Source organism: Leptosomus discolor, chromosome 2, assembly GCF_034619465.1.
Source record: "Leptosomus discolor isolate bLepDis1 chromosome 2, bLepDis1.hap2, whole genome shotgun sequence".
NCBI classification, from domain to species: Eukaryota; Metazoa; Chordata; class Aves; order Leptosomiformes; family Leptosomidae; genus Leptosomus; species Leptosomus discolor.
The window spans coordinates 126616391-126634413 of NC_141392.1; the positions used below are offsets into that span (position 1 = coordinate 126616391).

The 18023-nt window shown below is 57.9% G+C and overlaps 1 protein-coding gene across 3 annotated transcripts in view; it reads left to right on the forward strand.

The window, feature by feature from the left end:
* The first annotated feature begins 8785 nt into the window (after positions 1 to 8785).
* The window catches only part of SCARA5 (scavenger receptor class A member 5), a 38253-nt gene continuing 29015 nt past the window's right edge, over positions 8786 to 18023 (forward strand). For all 3 annotated transcript variants that reach the window (XM_086461734.1, XM_086461735.1, XM_086461736.1), the window contains exons 1-2: positions 8786 to 8897; positions 13082 to 13210. In XM_086461734.1, the coding sequence (XP_086317860.1) occupies positions 8786 to 8897; positions 13082 to 13210 (241 nt within the window). The remainder of the gene's footprint in view (positions 8898 to 13081; positions 13211 to 18023) is intronic.

Genomic DNA, 18023 nt, shown 5'->3' on the forward strand with positions numbered 1-18023 from the left:
TGGGTTCCCTCAGTCATCTCACCTCCGTGCTCCTTCACGCTGGTGCAGATGAGCCTTTCACCCCGTAACCCACCACGCTTACGTGCCAAATGTATCCCTGTTTTGCCTGCCACACTTGTATCTCTTCTGATATTTTGGCTTTTGCTGCCAAATTAAAACATTCAGAAGAGACTTGCTTATCCTTGGTACGCTCCTGTGACAGACACGCTTGGATAAAACCGTCCCCAAAGAGCTGCTGGGGCAGTGCTTCCCTCTGCAAAACGACCCGATGAAATGGGTTCAATGTGCCCAGAGGAAAGCAAGGCAGAACCTCTGGGGTGTTCAAAGGAGCAACGGCACCAGTGGAGAACCAGCCTCGCAGCGGGGATTCGACAGCGAGGACAACGCTTCCACGGTGAAGGCAAAGCTCCCGAGAGATGGAGAAATACCTGGAGGGACCCCCGAGCAAAAGCTGAGTAGGAAGGAGAGGTGGGCCACAGCGAAGAGGTGCAAAAGCTGCGTGACAGGCTGGTGGGAAGGCCCTCGCTCCGGTATGGGAAGTGTGGGAAGTGTGTAGCCATGGATAATTAACCTGCTGCGGTGTTGTAAAGGAGCGTCTGTGCCCAGTTTCTTTTTGTTTGAAATCCAGGGCGATTTCTGGACAAGCAAATCAATTATTGCCGAGGCTGGTTACGGCCCTTTAGTCACGGCGGGATGCTGCGCCCAGGCGTGGGGGTCCCGGCCAATACCCCACACCGCAGGGTCGCTTTGAGGGGGAGAGAGTTCAGCAGGTTGGCCGTGGCTGGATGGGTGGGTTCTGGCCAAAGTGCAGCCCTGGGCAGGTTTAGTTTCGCCTTGGAGCCCTTTCTACAGTGCAACGAGAAGGAAAGAGTTCCCAAGGTCTTTGCAGTCTTATCACCGCTCCTCAGAGCGCAGCCTGACTGTGGAAAGCCAGGGACGACCCAGAGCTGACGAGGACATTGGGACATCGACTGAGATGGCAGAGGCTCAAGGTGAGAGAACAACCTGTGCCCTCATCTGCTCAGCTCCTGTAAGCACGAGAGGGGACCTTCCCCGAGCTCCTGCTGCCCTCCACCCTGTCCTCCGCACCAGCTCGTGCCAAATTATTCTTCATTCACTCACTTGCTGATTTCTGGAGGAGAAAACTTTCCAGTTTTAGCTGGATACTAAGGCCCAGGAAGTCACAGGATCTTTTAAACTGCGTTTCCTAGCGGAGGAATTGGTGTTTTAGTTTCTCTGCTCTGCGTGGGGACAAAGCACGCGATCGCCATAGGGGGAGTGGGGATGGGATGCCTGCAGGAAGTTTTCTTCACCCATCTATACCATTAATTTAAGGGAGGCACCCTTGCGGTAGCGTCTCGATCATGCCCATCCTGCTCTGCTCTTCCTGCTCTTCCCTTAAATGTCCAAGAAAAATGACAGCCAGGAGGACTTGGCCTGGCTGAGGGGACTTGGGGGCTGATCCGAGGTTTGCTCTAGTGTCTCCCCTTGGGCAAATGATTTTGGAGACCTGAAGTGAGGTCTGTGTCAAGGCTGATTAGAGAAAGGAAAAGACTTTCAAAGCGGAGAGATTTCAGCACCCAGGCATTTTGGCTGTGAAGAGCTGTGCTGGCCATCCCTGGCTCCTGGGATTCCCCGGGCAGCTCTGATGAGACTGGGCAGCAGAGTTTAGGCAGCTGCCTGAAGCAGACACCTACCCCAGGTCAGGGGAGCCACCACCTAGACCTTACCTCCAGGGATTATGAGGGTAATGAGCTCGAATGTCCAAACCCGGGTGATTTGACTTTCATTCCCATACACTTTAATTCCGTGCTCCGCATTCAGACTACGTAGAAGGAAGAAATGGTTTACACTGAGGGTGGTGAGACTGGCACAGGCTGCCCAGAGAGGCTGTAGATGTCCCATCCCTGGGAACATTCCAGGTCACGGTGGATGGGACTCTGAGCAACTCAGAGGCGTCTTCATGAACATTTCGGGGACGGGCAACGCCGAGAGCAAAAGGGATGAAATGTGGAAAGAGGCGGCTGGCAGGTTGCCCTGCAAGAGGAAAAGGACAACGTAATGAACCTCTCTGCTTCACCCACCTCCCCCAGCACTTCTTTCCTTTCCTGCTCAAGCTCAGTTTCTTCCCTTCCTCCTTCTGCACTGACGTGCAACCTCCTTCTGCAACCGCACGCAACGCTGCAAAGGTAGAGCTGGGCCAAAAGTCGGCTGCCTCACTACACACAAAAGCCTCTTCTTTTTTGAACTACACAGGAAGAAGAAGCATTAGCACGAAAGAAGACCCTTACAAAAGAAATTGAACTATATGTAAGTTTATACAACCTCTTTGCTTCAGAGCTGGGGAGCTGTTGGACGCTCCTCTTGCACAGCAGAAATGAAAGTGCAGCAAAAGCTGAGGCGATGTAAAACCCTCCTCCTGGGAGGGCGGCCAGCTCGCTCCTCTGAACCTTCACGCAATTCCTCGTTGAGAAGCTCAACATTGCTCAGGATGAGCTGGCAACCGCACCCTGGGCTGCACCCAGAGCAGCGTGGGCAGCAGGTCGAGGGAGGGGATTCTGCCCCTCTGCTCCGCTCTGGTGAGACCCCCCTGCAGGGCTGCGTCCAGCTCTGGGGGCACCAGCACAAGACAGACACGGACCTGCTCGAGCGGGTCCAGAGGAGGCCACGAAGATGCTGAGGGGGCTGGAGCAGCTCCCTGTGAGGACAGGCTGAGAGAGGTGGGGGTGTTCAGCCTGGAGAGGAGAAGGCTCCGGGGAGACCTTAGAGCAACCTGCCGGTGCTGAAAGGGGCTGCAGGGGAGGTGGGGAGGGATTATTTACAAGGGCCTGCAGTGACAGGACGAGGGGTAAAGTCTTTACACTGAAAGAGAGGAGATTTAGATTAGATGTAAGGAAGAAATTCTTCCCTGTGAGGGTGGTGAGACCCTGGCACAGGTTGCCCAGAGAAGCTGTGGATCCCCCATTCCTGGAAGTGTTTCACAGGTCTCTGAGCAGCCTGGTCTGGTGGAAGGTGTCTCTGCCCACGGCAGGGAGTTGGAACTAGATGGCCTTTAAGGTCCCTTCCAACCCAAACCATTCTGGGATACAACAACCTTTCTCTGTAGGTTGCCCTCGGGTTGCATTTTCAAGATCTTGCATAAATTTGAGAGCTAGAAGCAACAGTTTCAGTGCTTAACACCCCACCTGCTTCCAAGGGCTGGAGACCACATAAAACCTCATCCAACAGGCAGCTTCTAGGAGAAACCACCAGACCTGTCACATGGAAGAGCCACCGTGCCTGGTTTTTTCCCCTAAGATAATGCACTTTTCCCCGCATCTCCCTATTGCCTCATCCCTGATGCTCCTGGGGACCAGCAGTGACACTTGGGATATCGCTGGAACCTTCCTCAGCTTATTTACTCAGACATGGCTGGAACACCAGGTTTGTTAGCTGATCTTGGGCATGACTCCAGTGTAGGAGACAGTCTAGCAGAGAGAGGGCGTACCTCATATGGACACCAGGGAAATAAGGGGCGGAGAGTAGGTACTAACGGACACTGACGCGTAGAACTTAGAAGCAATCACATGAGTAAGGTAACTGCGTGCCTGGCGGGTGGACAAACGGGATAGTCAATCGGGAAATGCGTGATCACGTGTACGGAAATAAAACAGAATATAAGACGCAGCCAAACGATCAATAAACGGCTTTTGCTTGGAACCATATTGGTTGGAAGGCAGCGTCCATCCTTGCATGACTTTAACTGGTGACCCCAACCGATTAAGGAGGCTTGATCGCACCTCGGAGGCAGGTAAGGGGCTGGTCAGGGGGAAGAAGATGATCTTCTCCGGGCGTCCGAGAGACGGGAAGTGTGCACGCGAATCACCTGGGAAATAGCAGGTGGGTGACCGGGGAGAATGGGCATCCCTCTAAGTAAAGAGGAAGAAAAGGTTCGGGAGATACTACTACAAATACTCTCTAAGAGAGATGTGAAGATTGATAAACCAGGAGATACTACTAAAAATACTCTCTAAGAGAGACGTGAAGATTGATGAACAAACTGTGACTAAATTGTTGCACTGAGGACAAAGACGGGGATTTTTCAAAACTCCGAACAACGTCTTTGAACCCGGAATATGGGCCGATACGGGTCGGGACTTGTGGGACTCGGTCGGCGCTGGCTCGAAGGAAGCAGCTGATCTCGCGCCCATCTGGAGACAGATTAAGACCGTTTTGGAGGATATTAAAACAGAAAAACGAGTAGTGCTTTTGGCGCAGCAGGCTTTGACCCCAGAAGCCGAGGCTCCTAACGAGTTGCGAGCGTATTCTGTGGATGCCCGACGATATGTTAAAATATGTTAAAGACCATGACTTTGCAGAAAAAGAATATAAAATGCTGAATTTTAGTGTAACTTCGAAGCCCGTCAGGAGGAGCCATCCCCCGTGCTTCCCAGCGCTGCAATACAGAAGTGCCGGCGTCTCTGCCGCGGTGTAGGGAAGTTTGTCGTGATGGGGACCCTCCATCAACACCAGGGCCAGCCGGCCCCGACCCCCGCGGCCCCAACACCGACAGCCTGGCCGAGCACCTCCCGTAGCCCCCTGGCGAGGAGAAAGGAGCGGCAGAACAACAGAGCGATGGACTGACCCCAACCCCCGCTCCCTGTTCCCCCCCTGCGCCGCTCGCGGGGAGGAGGGAGAGAAATCTGGGATAAAGTTAAGCCCAGGAAAGAAGGGAGATGTGGGGGAACAGGCGACCCTTTGCGTCACCCTCCAAAAAAAATGCACCTCACATAGGAAAAAAGAAAAAAAAAGGGAAGAGGGAAAAAAGAAGGGAACTGAATGAGGAACACGGAAGCCTTTGGAGGATTTCTTGAAGTGCAATAAATACCTGACGTTGATATTTGACTGCGGGAATTGGAACTTGTCTGACATATGTATGATACTGGATCTTAGTCTGCTTAATGCTACAGTTCCTATTGTAGTAATCGTGTTTGCAAGTGTCCTCTTGTGTCTGTTGTGTGAATGGGGTAAAGGAGCTCCTTGTGTGGGAGGGTAAAACCCGGTTATCAGTATTTGAATGCGTGAGTGAGTGAGACGCAGTGTTATTGTTACCATTATGTGGATGCTATGTTGTTAGCCGCACCTTGCTTGCCGCTTTTAGATGAAATAGAAAAGGCCGCGTGCAAATCATTAGAAAACCATGGGTTGATCGTGGAGCCTGAAAAGGTGCAGCCACAGCAGCCATGGTTGTATTTGGGAATGAAAGTGTTGGATCAAGTGGTGAGGCCGCAACCTATTTGGTTAGAAGCGGATATAAAAACGCTGACTGACGTACAAAAGGTGGCAGGGATGATTAATCGGCTTCGACCCTGTTTAGGGTTGACGTCATCTAAATTACAGCCATTTTGGGACCTTTTGAAGGGGGACGCCGATATAGCTGCTCCTCGAAGACGAACACCTGAAGCGAAACGAGTGATTGACGATGTAGAACAAGCAATTAGCAGAAGTCCAGTGTGGAGGATTGATTTGACTGTGGCTGTGCATGTTTTTGGGATGATAGATGGAGTAATGCCTTCTGCCATGATGGCACAATGGAATTCTGATTGGTCTGACCCATTACATGTGTTAGAGTGGGCGTTTTTGCCTTGTAGACCAAGACAGCTCCTGGGATTTTCCACTTAGAGTCAGTTCGTAAGAGTATTCAGCTGTTGAAAGAAGGAGTGAAGAAACCTCAGGCTGACGACGGGTGGAGTTGGTTAAATAACCTTTTTAATGGCTGGGGATTGTCTGGTTGGGTTTAGTCACTGATTAAGACTGAAATTTTGATATTGATTGTTGTTGTAGTTGTGTTATCGATATTGCCGCGTTATGTCCCTGATGCAAAGGGCCCTGCAGAAGGTCACATAGGTAATTTTCGTAGCACAAATACAAAAAGGGGGAATTGTGGAGGATCTCAGCTGGACCGAGGCCCCTGAACAGGACGACTTTGACCTTGAGAGGATTCCGGTCTACCCGTGAGAGAACAGACAGGAGTAAGAAGAGTTGCAACTGCAAGATAAGCAAGGCCTGAGAAAGTGTCGACTGCAAGACAAGGCGTACATGTCCTTTTGGCAGAACAGATGAGTTATAATGAACTGTGCAAATAACAAATGATTAGATTGTATAACAATTCTGAACCAATTAGAAAGAGACACCTCTGAAAAGGCTAAGGGGAAAGAGTATAAATGAACAGGCAATAAAGGCTTTAGTACTACCAGGTTTTCAAAAAGAATTGTTGTCCTGTCACTTTGTCAGTCTCAACCGTGACACACCCGTGCCTCAGTTTCCCCGTGGGTGCAGCAGGGGACAAGCACCTTTGCCCTCGCCAGGGACTGCCATTGCTCCTGCCCACTGTGGGCTGAGCTGGTGGGGAATTGGGCAGCAAAGGGAGAAAGATGTGGAGACCCGCTGGAGCTGGGACACAGACCACCCCCATGCACCACCTCCTGCCCCAGGGGCAGCACCTCCAGGGGGAAAGTCCCACCCCCACCACCCGCAAGCCGAGAGTACCCGGGGGATGCTCCTGTCCCGGTCCCCGAGGGATGCTCCGATCCCGGTTCCCCAGGAGGATGCTCCTGCCCCGGCTCCCCCGGGATCCTCCTGCCCCGGCTCCCCCGGGATGCTCCGGTCCCACGGAGGATGCTCCCGCCCTGGTTCCCCGGGGGATGCTTCTGCCCCGGTCCCCGGGAGAGTCTGCTGCCTCCGTTCCCCAGGAGGATGCTCCTGCCACGTCTCCCCAGGGGGATGCTCCTGCCGCGGTTCCCCCGGGATGCTCCTGCCTCCGTCCCCCCGGGGGATGCTCCTGTCCCGGTCCCCGAGGGATGCTCCGATCCCGATTCCCCAGGAGGATGCTCCTGCCCCCATCCCCGAGGATGCTCTGGCCCCGACTCCCCCGGGGGATGCTCTCACCCCGGTCCCCGAGGGATGCTGCTATCCCGGTTCCCCAGGAGGATGCTCCTGTCCCGGTCCCCAAGGGATGCTCTGGCCCCGGCTCCCCCGGGGGATGCTCCCACCTCGGCTCCCCGAGGGATGCTCCTGCCCCAGTTCCCAGGGGGATGCTCCTGCCCCGGCTCCCCCTGCCCGGTTCCCCGCGGTCGGGGCGGCTCGAGGCCGGCGAATGAGCGGACGGGGGCGGCCCCGGAGGGTGGAGGGGGCGGGAGGGGGGGAGGTTTGGGGAGCCCGGCCCCCCTCCCATTCCCCGCCTACAAAAACTCTCCCGGCCGAGCGGTCCTTGCTCACAGCTTCCCGGCTCCGCAGCCGCTTCACCGGCTCCGCGCATCACCCACCCACCCCCCTCACCGGGGACCCCCGACCCCCACCCACCCACCCACCCACCCATGGGAGTCTGGCGGGGAGCGGCGACCCTCCTGCGCCCCTGCGGTGAGGTCGGGGGCTCCCCTTGCTGCTCTTGTCCCCCTGTCCCCACCACCATGGCGCAGCCCGGGGACTGAGCGAGGCGGCGAGGGGAAGGGGCCACGGGAAACTCGCTCCTGCGTGGGTGCGCTCAGTCGGTGAGTGGTGTCGCGGTGGGGAGAAAGGGGACACGCAGCTCCGGGAGAGGGGTGCGGGGGATGGACGGACCCCCACACACACACATATACCCCCGTGGGGTGGGAGTGGAGAGGTTGGTGGGGGTCCCCCCCCCCGAGCATCCCTGCGTGGGGACCCCCCGGGGCGCTGCTGCTGTGCCCCCAGCCCTGGGATGCAGGAGTAGGGGGGTGGGGGGTGAGGTCTGACTCCACGGTGCTGTGAGACACCCCACACACACCCCCCAGGTTACACGGGTGATGTCTTCCCCCCGTGGGATAGTGGGACCAGGGATGCTGCTCCCGGCCACGGAGGTCCCTGGGGGGAGCTGGGGGTCCCCACGGAGGATAACACCCATGTGCTGACAGCGAGTAGGGGCTGGAGGTGGGGGGAGTCGCAGGGGTGCAGGGGATGAGTTTGGGAGTGCTCAGCAGGTCCCACTTAGTGGGTGATTTTAACTCCTTCCACACCAGAGCCCTGCTGGGGGCTGATTCCCCTCCCTGGTCAGGTGCTGTGGTGAAACCTTGGTGGCAGAGGAGACACGGCTTCCCCGGGGCTGACACTAGTCACTGTGGGCATGGACCTGTCCCCGGGGAGTAGCCCAACTCAAGCCTCCTGACAGCAGGATCAGGTCCATGGGGAGAGCAGGCTTGGCTCACGGTCAGGGTGCTGGGGTGCCTAGAGGTGGTGTGGGGTATCTAGAGGGGTACCCCAAGCCCTAGAGGTGAAACAGGTCCTGGGGGGCTTGGATGCATACACTGAGCCCCCATGTCCCCAGCCCCGGGGGTGGAGAGACTTCCAGGACGTCCCCAGAGCGGCCACCAAGGCTGGATATCTGCAAGGCACGTGGTCAAGCACGGGTGGGTGGTAGGAGCCCCTCTTTGGCCAACGAGCAAGGGGTCTGTGGTGGTGGTGAGGGTTTCTCTGAGCTGCAAGGACGCAGGCAGGACTAGCTGGTTGGCGGAGTCACAGTCCTGCTGAGCTTGCCCACCAGGTTCTGGCTCTTGTTTGGGGCATGGGCAAGTCAAGAAACCACACAGTTGAGATGCAGCGGGCAGCTTTGCCAAGCGAGAGCAGAGGGCTGCCCTGGCAGCAAGACCACATCCCCTGCACTGGGCCACGGTGCCAGAGCCATTCAGGGTAGAGGATGAGCCAGGATCGGGCCCCTGCCATGTCAGGATATACCATCGCCACCAAGAACCATCTCACATGCCTGTTCTGCTCCACCAGCAGCAGGAGGATGGAGAACAAGGCCATGTACCTTCACACCTTCAATGAGAGGGAGAACGGCTCCATCTTCGAGGAGCCCTTCGAGGGAAGGAACCTCTCCAAACTGAATCTCTGCGAGGATGGTGAGTACGGGCCTCACTCGCAGCTCGGTCTGGGGTGGGGGCTTTGAACCTGATGGCAGAAACCTGGAGAGCTTCCAGGGGTGACATGGGAGCTTGGCTTGCTCGGGAAGAAGATCAGAATGGTGTCTGGCCTGAGTTAGGTGCTCAGCTCCAGCGGTGGGTCCCAAGGAACCAGAGCAGAGGAGCAGAATCTGCCCAGGGTGACGATGCCTTGGTGGACGTAGCACCACGATGACTGCGTGTGTCCCAAACAGAGTGGGAAGCTTCTTTCCTGCTGGCACAGCCTCACTGGGAGAAACGCTCAGAGAATCCCATTGCAAGGAGGTTTCTGTGCCTCCTCTCCTGGTCCCTCCTTTTCTGGTCTGGAGCGGGGATGACAGACCCAGGCCACTGTGGGCCTCCTGAGGTGCCCAGGATCTCCTTCAGTTCTGCCACTGACCAGGGTTGTGCTCCAGGGAAAGTCACTTTTCTTGCTAAAGGTGGATTTTTGGTTTGTTGGGTTTTTTTTTTCCTCCTTCAAGCCTCTGACTCTTGCATGTGATCTTGTCCAGAGAGGCCCTGCAGCTGGAATGGCAGCACCAGGGCTGTGCAGCAGGACACAGCAGGACCTGCTGGCATCTCCTGCACGTCTGAGCTGGCCTCTAGCTCCGCTGTGGACTTGCTGAGCTCTTTTCCTCCGCTCTTGCCCCATGAAATGTTGTCCGTGTTTCACCACATCCAGGCTTGGTCCCCAAGCAAACAGCCCTGATGGCTTTTTCCAGAGGCCTTCGCAGCCTGGGTGGGAGAGGTCAGGGGTGACAGAGTTGTGAGGTCCCCTTTGCTGGCAGCTTTGCTTGGAGACCTGTAGACCTTCTGAGGAAACTGGTCTTGTTCTGAGCAGGCTCCCCAGCACTGCCGTCCCCCACGGCAAGCACAGGATGGGGGTGATGGGGGACTCACCTTCCCAGTTTTAGGCACATTGGGACATCCCCAAGATGTGATGGAGAGCCCTGGGCACCTCCAGAGGGCAGCCCCTGTGCCAGGCTGGGCCACATCCAGGTGCTGAGCGAGCTGGGAACACCCAGCCCCGGACAAATTGCTCCTGGATGCTTGCATGGGGCAAGTGGCTGGTGGTGGTCATGTTGCCGTGTGGGTGTCCTCTCCAGCCCCTGGGATGGGGACAGCTTTGAGCCCAGAATTTCCCTTCCAGGTGAAACCTGAGTCTTGATGCCATTCCCTAAATTCAATGTCACCCTGCAAGTGTCCCTCTGCTCTCAGCAGCATGGCTGCTCCTGCCTCTGCCCGACCTTATCCAGCACCCACCCCACCTTCCTGCAGCAGAGAGAAGGGCAGATCCCACCCAGGGACTGTCCCCATGCTCCGCCACACTGCAAACATGGCAAGGGGCGGGGGGGGGTGGAGCCTGGAAGGAGCGATGCTGGAAGAGATGGGATGAAGAGTTGGTGTCCTCCACGACTGAGGCCACCATTCCCAGCATGACCTGGCCTAGGGCAATGGCAGGGAGGGTTCAAGGTACCTGCCTGGCTTTGGTGTTTTTGTGGCAGGTTGCCCTGGATCTCACGGGGCCAATCTGCTCCTCCATAACTCACCCTAACGCAGAGCTGGCCCTCCGAGGAACCCCATTCCCACAGGAGGGGTTGCTGGAGCGAGGCTCGTGGGGTTGTGCCTGGTCTGTAGCTGCACAGGGCAGGGGCAAGGACAACCCTGAGAGCTTCGTCCTGAGGATGAGACCACTCGAGTCTCCTTCTGGGCTCATGGAAAACGCTCAGTGCGAGGCTGAGGACCGGTGCAGCAGCCTCCTGCTTGCCGTGACCCCCAGGACAGCAGCCCCAGACCCCCACCAGGGCTTAGAGGGTGACAAGTCCTGGCTGCTTTCAGCCTCCCTCATTCTGTACCCCCAGTGACCGGGCGGGCCACAGCTCCAGCTCCCCAGGGCATGGGCAGGGGGAAAGAAATATTTGCTTTTCCCCTTGGTTACTGGCCGGAGCCCGCCCGTGGGCTCCTCGGAGCGGGCTGTTGTGAAAACCCTGCTTACGCAGCTGCGGTCCCTCCTGCTCTTCCGAGAGCTGCAAAGAGGAGTGGGTGGTTCAGGGCTCGGGGCCAGCTCCTCCCGGAGTCTCCCAGGACCTGATATAAGTGTTAATGTCAGAAAAATATTGCAGCTTTCCTCATTCTGAAATCCTCGGCTCCATCTGTTTGGCCGGTGACGGCGAACGGGAACGGTGTGCGGGTAATGCCTTGCAGATGGAGGGGGTCCCGGAGGAGAGGCACCGCCTTTCGCACCTGAGCTGGGGCACCCCCTGCACCCCACATCCCCGCAGGATCCCTTGTGGGTGTCAGAGAGCCTGACCTCAGCACTTGATCGTTTTGGAGCCCCAAAATGGAGCTGAGTTAAGCGGTACACCCAGCGTAACCCTTTGCTGGCTGGAGCGTTTTGCAAGCCTCCCTGTCCTCCAGCAGGACAGATGGACGGACCATCAGCTGGGGAAGGGCCAGCGTGCAGTGGGGAAGGGTCCCTGCCAGGCTAAGGACACCCACAACCCCTTGTACATCCACCTCTAGCACCCCATGGGCCAGCTTGGTCCCACTGGGAGCTGAGCTCCTGCCCCCTGGCTGGGGGGGATGGGATGGGGTGAGGTCCCAAAGCCCAGCAGGGATGGACTTGGCTGGAGGTAGGTGTTGCTCATGGCCATGGATGAGCGTGGTGTCCTCCCCTGGAGGTCTGGCTTTGGGGCTTCACCCTTCCTGCTGGGTTGATGCAGGCTCTGGATTGCTGCTACGCTGTGCCTGGGAGCTTAAAGGGCGGAAAGCAGTGGGGTGGAGGCACCCAACTGTCAAGGGGGTGGGAGTTTTGGATTCTTTCTCCACCTTTTATTGATGTCTCCTTGAAAAACATCTTGGATCTGGCAAGGGGCAAAACCAGGCGATGCTTTTTGACCTGGCATGAAGTTGCTGGTTCTCAGCTACCCTCTGAAACCTCGTGTTTCTGCAAGGGTCCAACACAAAAACGCAGGCACCCAACACCCTGCGCCCGGTCCCAGCAGCAGGGGGTCACCCAGAGAGCCAAGGCGTGAGGCTGAAGCATGATTTGGGGCTGGGGGCAGAGGGATGCGGGGTCCGTATCCACATCAGGCTCTGGCTCCCAGCTAAGACCACAACCTGGCCCAGATTTCAGCGTGAGGTCGAGCTTTGAAATGTGCAAAGCCCAAAACCAGATGACTTTTGCCTGCCGCTGGGTTCACAACCTGGGAGCCTTTCCTCAAATTTCCTTGCATTTTCCTCCCAGCTATTTGATTCACAAACCCCCACCTCCTTCGAATACAGCTCTTGCTGCTCAGGGCTTGTGGCAGCGTCGAAGAGGAGCTGGGTTGCTGCTAGTGCAGGCTTGGGCAAGCAGGGGCTGGTGGGGATGCCGGGATCTGGGAATCTTAGAATGGTTTGGGTTGGAAGGGACCTTTAGAGGCCATCTAAAGTCCAACCCCCCTGCCATGAGCAGGGACATCTTCAGCTGGATCAGGTTGCTCAGAGCCCCGTCCAACCTGACCTTGAGTGTTTCCAGTGGCGGGGCATCGACCACCTCTCTGGGCAGCTGGTGCCAGTGTCTCACCACCCTCAGCGTAAACAATTTCTTCCCTATATCGAGTCTAAATCCACCCTCTTTAGTTTAACATCATTACCCCTTGTCCTGCCTCCCTCCATCCCCTTATTGCTGCCTGTCTCCTGCCTGGCAGGGAGAGTCCCAGTGCCGCAGGCAGGGGCTGCGAACGGAAGGTGGGAGCTGGAGGGGTGACAGCTCCGCAAGGGTGGATGACGCTGACGTTTTCCTACCTGGGATCCCCACCAAGCCTTTTGCACCCCCAACTTTGCCCGTGCAGGAGGGGAGAGGTGTACATGGGCTGAAACTGGGCTGCCTGCCTCCAGCCCAGACCCGTAGCACCAGTATGGGCAGGGTCAGGCCTGCCCCTGCCTGCTGCCTTGCTGAAGGTGTCCCCGCTGCGTGGGCTTGTGCCAGCATCGATGGTCCCAGCTCGGGGGAACCTGCGCCCGCTGACACCGGGGTGTTCAGGGCTGTGTCTGCACCCACGGGGCGTTGCCGGAATTACATTTGCAATATTTTCTCCCGATGGGAGATGAAGGCCAGGCAGACTGGGGGCACGGTGCTGACACCCCGCTCTGTCCCCCAGGTTCTGGGCGGAGGATGAAGGCAGCGGGACGCTGCGGCCGGCTGGGCTCCTTGGCGGCACTGAAGTACGCCGTGGTGGGACTCTACCTCCTCGTCTTCCTCATCCTCGTCGGAGTCTTCATCCTCGCAGGTAAGGACTGAGCCTGGGTTCTCTCGCCGTGGTGCAGTGGTACCCTAGGGCGATCTCCTCTGTGCTGGAGCTCAGAGAACTGGGTCTGGCTGTGGGCATGGGACCACGTTTCTGGTGCCTCTGCAGAGGTGTTTGGGAGGGTTTTCCGTGCCATCCAGGGGAGGAAAATACGGGATCCAGCAGAAGTGGGGTGCGGAGGCTGCCTTGGTTTGCAGCCAGCTCTTTCAGGCAGGCATCTCCTCCGCATCCCGCTTCCAGCTCCTTGGGGACAACGACAGGAGCCCACACCGGCTCCATACGGCACATCCGAAGCGGTTTTGATTTAAGCTTTGAGGCTGGAGTCTCTGCAGGGTCCAAGCACCGTGTGCTGGGCATGGTGAGGCTCCGGAGCCCCGTGTTGGGGCTGGAATCGTTCCCGTCACTAGGGCACGGCTGCTGGGTTTGCACCGATCCCCCACGGGGTAAGGATAAGCCCCAGCTCCATCGGCAGTGGAGATGCAGGCAGGATGTTTTCCTTGCACAGCACCTCCCACACGTGCTGGTGAGGCTCCTGCCTCCCCTCTCCGGCTTTTTGGTGAGCGCAGGGATGGGAAAGCTGCTCACAAATGCCCGTAATTGCTCCCAGCCTCAGCTCTTCCCTGCGTACGCATCCCATGCCGTCTGTGTCGCCGCCGGCTTGTTTTCCCTCTCGTCACGCAGTTTGGGAAGGTGCCTGGTTTAACCCATGGTCCCAGCACCCCCCCAGTACCGCCTCCCAGTATCCCCCTTGCACCCGTACCACCCTCATGCGGGGCTCTGCTGGTGGGGGGGCTTGGAGGAGCGCCGCAGCGGGCACGGGTGGGAAGCGCCACCGCCAAGGACCAGCTCCTCAATTCCCACCCACCTCCTTCCCAGCTTTAAGCCCAGCATCCGTGGTGGAGGGGGAAACGAGGGGCTCCCCCTTTCCAACCCCAAATCTTCACTAGCTGCTGGGCTGCCCCCGCACCATCCCTTCGGGATGAGATTTCTGTGCCTTGCCTGCTGCAGGCAGCTGGGATGGGGGGGGGTGGGGGGGGTGGATTTCACGTTGAACTCCGGCTGCGGTAACGCCAGCACCGTGAAAGCAGCCCGTGTCTTTTGCAAAGGGTCGGTTTAATTTTTTTTTCCTGGGCTAGGGAAGGGACAGAGAAGGTTTTGCTGGAATTTTGAAGCCTCTCCCACTCGTTTCTTGCATTACATTGTTTTAATGTTGTTGTTGGCCCGCGAAGCCCTGAGCGAGGGATGCCATGAATTGTGCAAAGAGCTCGGGACAGGCGCTCTTGTCCTGGGCTGAGCTGCAGCTGCTCACCCAAAAGCGGCTCCAGCAATAACAATAATTCTGTGGCATCAGCTAACGGTGGGGAGAGCTGGAGGCTCGCAGTCACGGGCATCTTCAAAGCCCCAACTCCTGGAGTCCCGTGACCGGCAGGATTTCAACTCTCTGTAAGACCCCAGTCAAACCACCTTACCCCCCGGGTGGTGGACTGCAATCTTGGAAAAGAAAGGCGAAATTAAGAGAAAAACTCTCTCTTTCGTTATCATTTTCTGCCTGTCTGGAACTTTAAGCCAAGCCCCTAGATTTGGATGTAGCTGACTCACAAGGTCTGGAGCCGACCGCGGGTGCCCGGAGCGGTCTTATCACATCACGGAAAACCCCAGGCACAGGGTGGTCTTGCAATAGGCTGAGGAGACATGTAACCCAGGGAGACAACCTTGATGGTCCTCAGCTTTGGGTGTCTGTGGCTAAAACCTCATCGCTGGAGCTGATGCTCCTCGGAGGACCAGGATGGGATATTTGGGGGCACCCTTAACAGTGGAGGACTTGGTTTTCCCATGGAAAATCCCACTTTGTGCTACTGGAGACCAGCCACCATCTTGCCGGAGCTGAGACCTTTTGCCCAGCGTCCCTCACGTCCCATCAGAGGGGAAGGTGCACAGAAAGATACAGCACTTAGTGAGGTGGACTTGCTCTCACCTGCTCCTTGGGGCTGGGAAGAGTTGGCCACGATGCTGTAAGAGGAACATCACCATTTGGTGCCATCCTTGCCCTCCCACGGCCGTGGTGAGGTCCCTGCTCAGAGCAGGTCCCACCTGGAGCAGGTATCATCCCACCCAGGGCAAATGAGCAGGGGGGGTGGCCAACACATCTCCAGACCTGACGCTCTTTGGAAAGGGATGCGGAGCTGCTCCCCAAAAAGCAACCCTCACCACGCTGTCTGGGCAAGAGTGGTGGGGAAATAATGCCCCTGGTCCGTGCCCACCGCTGCCAGCATCCCTTCACCCCAGGGCCAGCAACGCAGAGCTTGCTCTGCTGCTTCCCATCCTGCCCAAAATTCCCAAAAGCCTCCCTGGAAAGCACGTAAGCGTGCAAACATGCACAGAAAGATGCGTGTGTGTGCAAACCACACCCTTGCACACCCCACAGGGCTTCCCAGCAGGGCTGGGGCATTGCAAGGGAAACCACCCCGCCCGGAGATAACACCCCTCCAAAAAAAAACTGGGGTCCCCAGCACATGAACTCGGTGGTTTTGGCGAGGCAGCTGCCCCAGGCATCATTTGGAAGCCAGCTCGGGCAGGTGTCCTGTGGCTCGCGATGCACTCCCGTGAAAAGGGGTCAGAAAATGAGTAAACTGCCAAAAATATCGCGAACCACCTCAGAGCTGCAGAAACAGGATGTTTTCAGCAACAGAGCTGGGGTGGTTTCAAGGCAGCCTGCTTTTAATATCCTCTCTCGCAAGCCTGGCAGCGGTTTTTTGGCTCCTGGGGACGCACACTCCCTTTCTCCTCGTCCCTGCCCCGTCCCTCGGCCACTCGAAAGGCACCTAGCCCAAGGTCAGGGCTCCAGTCCTGGCTTTTTTTGCAAGGTCTGGGTTCAATCCCAGCCGCCTGCGTGCGCAGACCTGCGCTTTGGGGTTTAAACCTGAATCCTCACCTGGCCCCGTGCCCAGGCACCCCGGGCCCCCAGCCCTGAGCTGCTCCAGGAGCAGCGGGAGGCCAGGCAGGGCTCGTTAGGATGCGGCTAATGAGCCAAACGATTTCGTGTGGGCATCTGAACCGTGCATACGGGCGGGCAACAGACTTATACCCAATCTCCGTGCTCATATTTGCCTTGAGAGCGGCCACATCTCCCCGCTTGGCGCTGCTGGCTGCCTCCCAGACACAGCCAAGGGAAGGAGCACCCTCTGTTTCAAGAGCTGTAGCCCCAAAACTCACGCTCCGAGGATGCTGGCAGAGAGGAAGGCGACAGACCCAGCCCCACGGCCAGCCATCGTGTGATCGGCTCCAGTGCAAAAACTCCTCCTGCTTCCCGTGAGCTGGCTCCAAAGCGGGTCTGTGCCTGCAGCCAGCGTCTCCCTGGGGACACGGAGCAAACCCGAGCAGCAGCGGGGCCCGCGGCCTCGTGCCTGGAGCTGAGCGCTGGCTGCTCCCCACCGCCCCCTCCTCATCCACCCCCAAATCCTCTTTTCCCAGCTTGATTTCCACCCTTTCTGAAATGCTGGAGGAAACCTTCTCGTGCGGGGCTGGGGGTGTAAGATGTTGGGCTCCTATTTGGGCTGGAGGTTTGGGACGCCCGGACCCGCCGCCGTTGGGCATCCAGCCACGTGTTGAAGCTCACGCTCAGCATCCGCCCGACGTCCCCATGGAAACAAAACCCGGGGGAGCTGGTGGCAACACCCCAGGGCCAAATCACCAGCGGCGCTCCCAGCTTCCAGACCAAACTGGAGTGCGCCCTGCCAGACCTCGCGGGCAGCCCCTTGGCTGTCTGCAGCGGCGGGATGCTGCAAAAGCTGGGTTGCCCAGGACGGTGGGACTCGATGACCTTCAGAGGTCCCTTCCACCCCAATACGTGCTGTGATTCTATGGCTCTACGTCTGCTTTGCTGCTATACGTGCCCTAAAAGGTGGGGGGAGAGAGGTTTTTGGGTGCACACAAGGGTGCAGGTGCCTGTACATGCTCCTGTGAGTGAGGGTGTGCAGGGGTGTGCATGCACGGCTGTGCGCGTGCCTGCTTGTCCTCTCCTCAAGGCTCCTCTGGGACAAGTCACGTGAGAATTCTTAGCCGGATCATGAGGGCGCAGGGCGCATTCTTCGCTAACCCCGGCGGAGCGGCGGTGGCCAGCGCGGCTGGATTACCTCCGCGGCGACGGCAGGTGCGTGCACGGGTGTGTGCAGTGGTGTAAATACACGTGCGTTTAGTGGCCTCAAGGCGTTTCTCTCCCTGTGCTTTTCCAACCTTCCTGCAGCGAGCTGTTCCACAGCTTCCCCACCTCCTTCCGTCTCTCTAGGACCCTCCTTCGCCGCCTTCGTTCGACGGCCATTAACTTTTTGGCACCTTTCACGCTCACACGCACGACCGCGGGCACGTGGGCAAGGCGTGGCCTTGCACGGGGCTGGTGCTGGTCTCTGTCCACCTGCAGGAGAAGGGCCTGGAAGGGATTTTGGGGCAGGACCGCGGGGTTCTCGCAAAGCTTTTCTCCTTGAAACGCTGCTGGGGACGGCAGCCAGGAAGACGGCGTGTCCCCAGAACACAGCAGAGGGAGGGAGCAGCTGCTCACAGAGCCCCTTGGGGACCCTTAGCTCACCCCCAGGGCTGCCAGGAGCTATTCTGGGGCTCCATGGCAGAGGGGGAGTCTGTGCTGGGTGCACGTGTGTGTGTGTGTGAGTGTGCGCGCCTGGGTGTGCGTCTGTCCTGCATGCACATGTATGTGTGGGTGTTTGCGTGTGCGCCTGGGCATGCATCTGTGCTGGGTACATGTATGCATGCGTGTGTCTGCGCTGGGTGTGCGCGTGCTGTG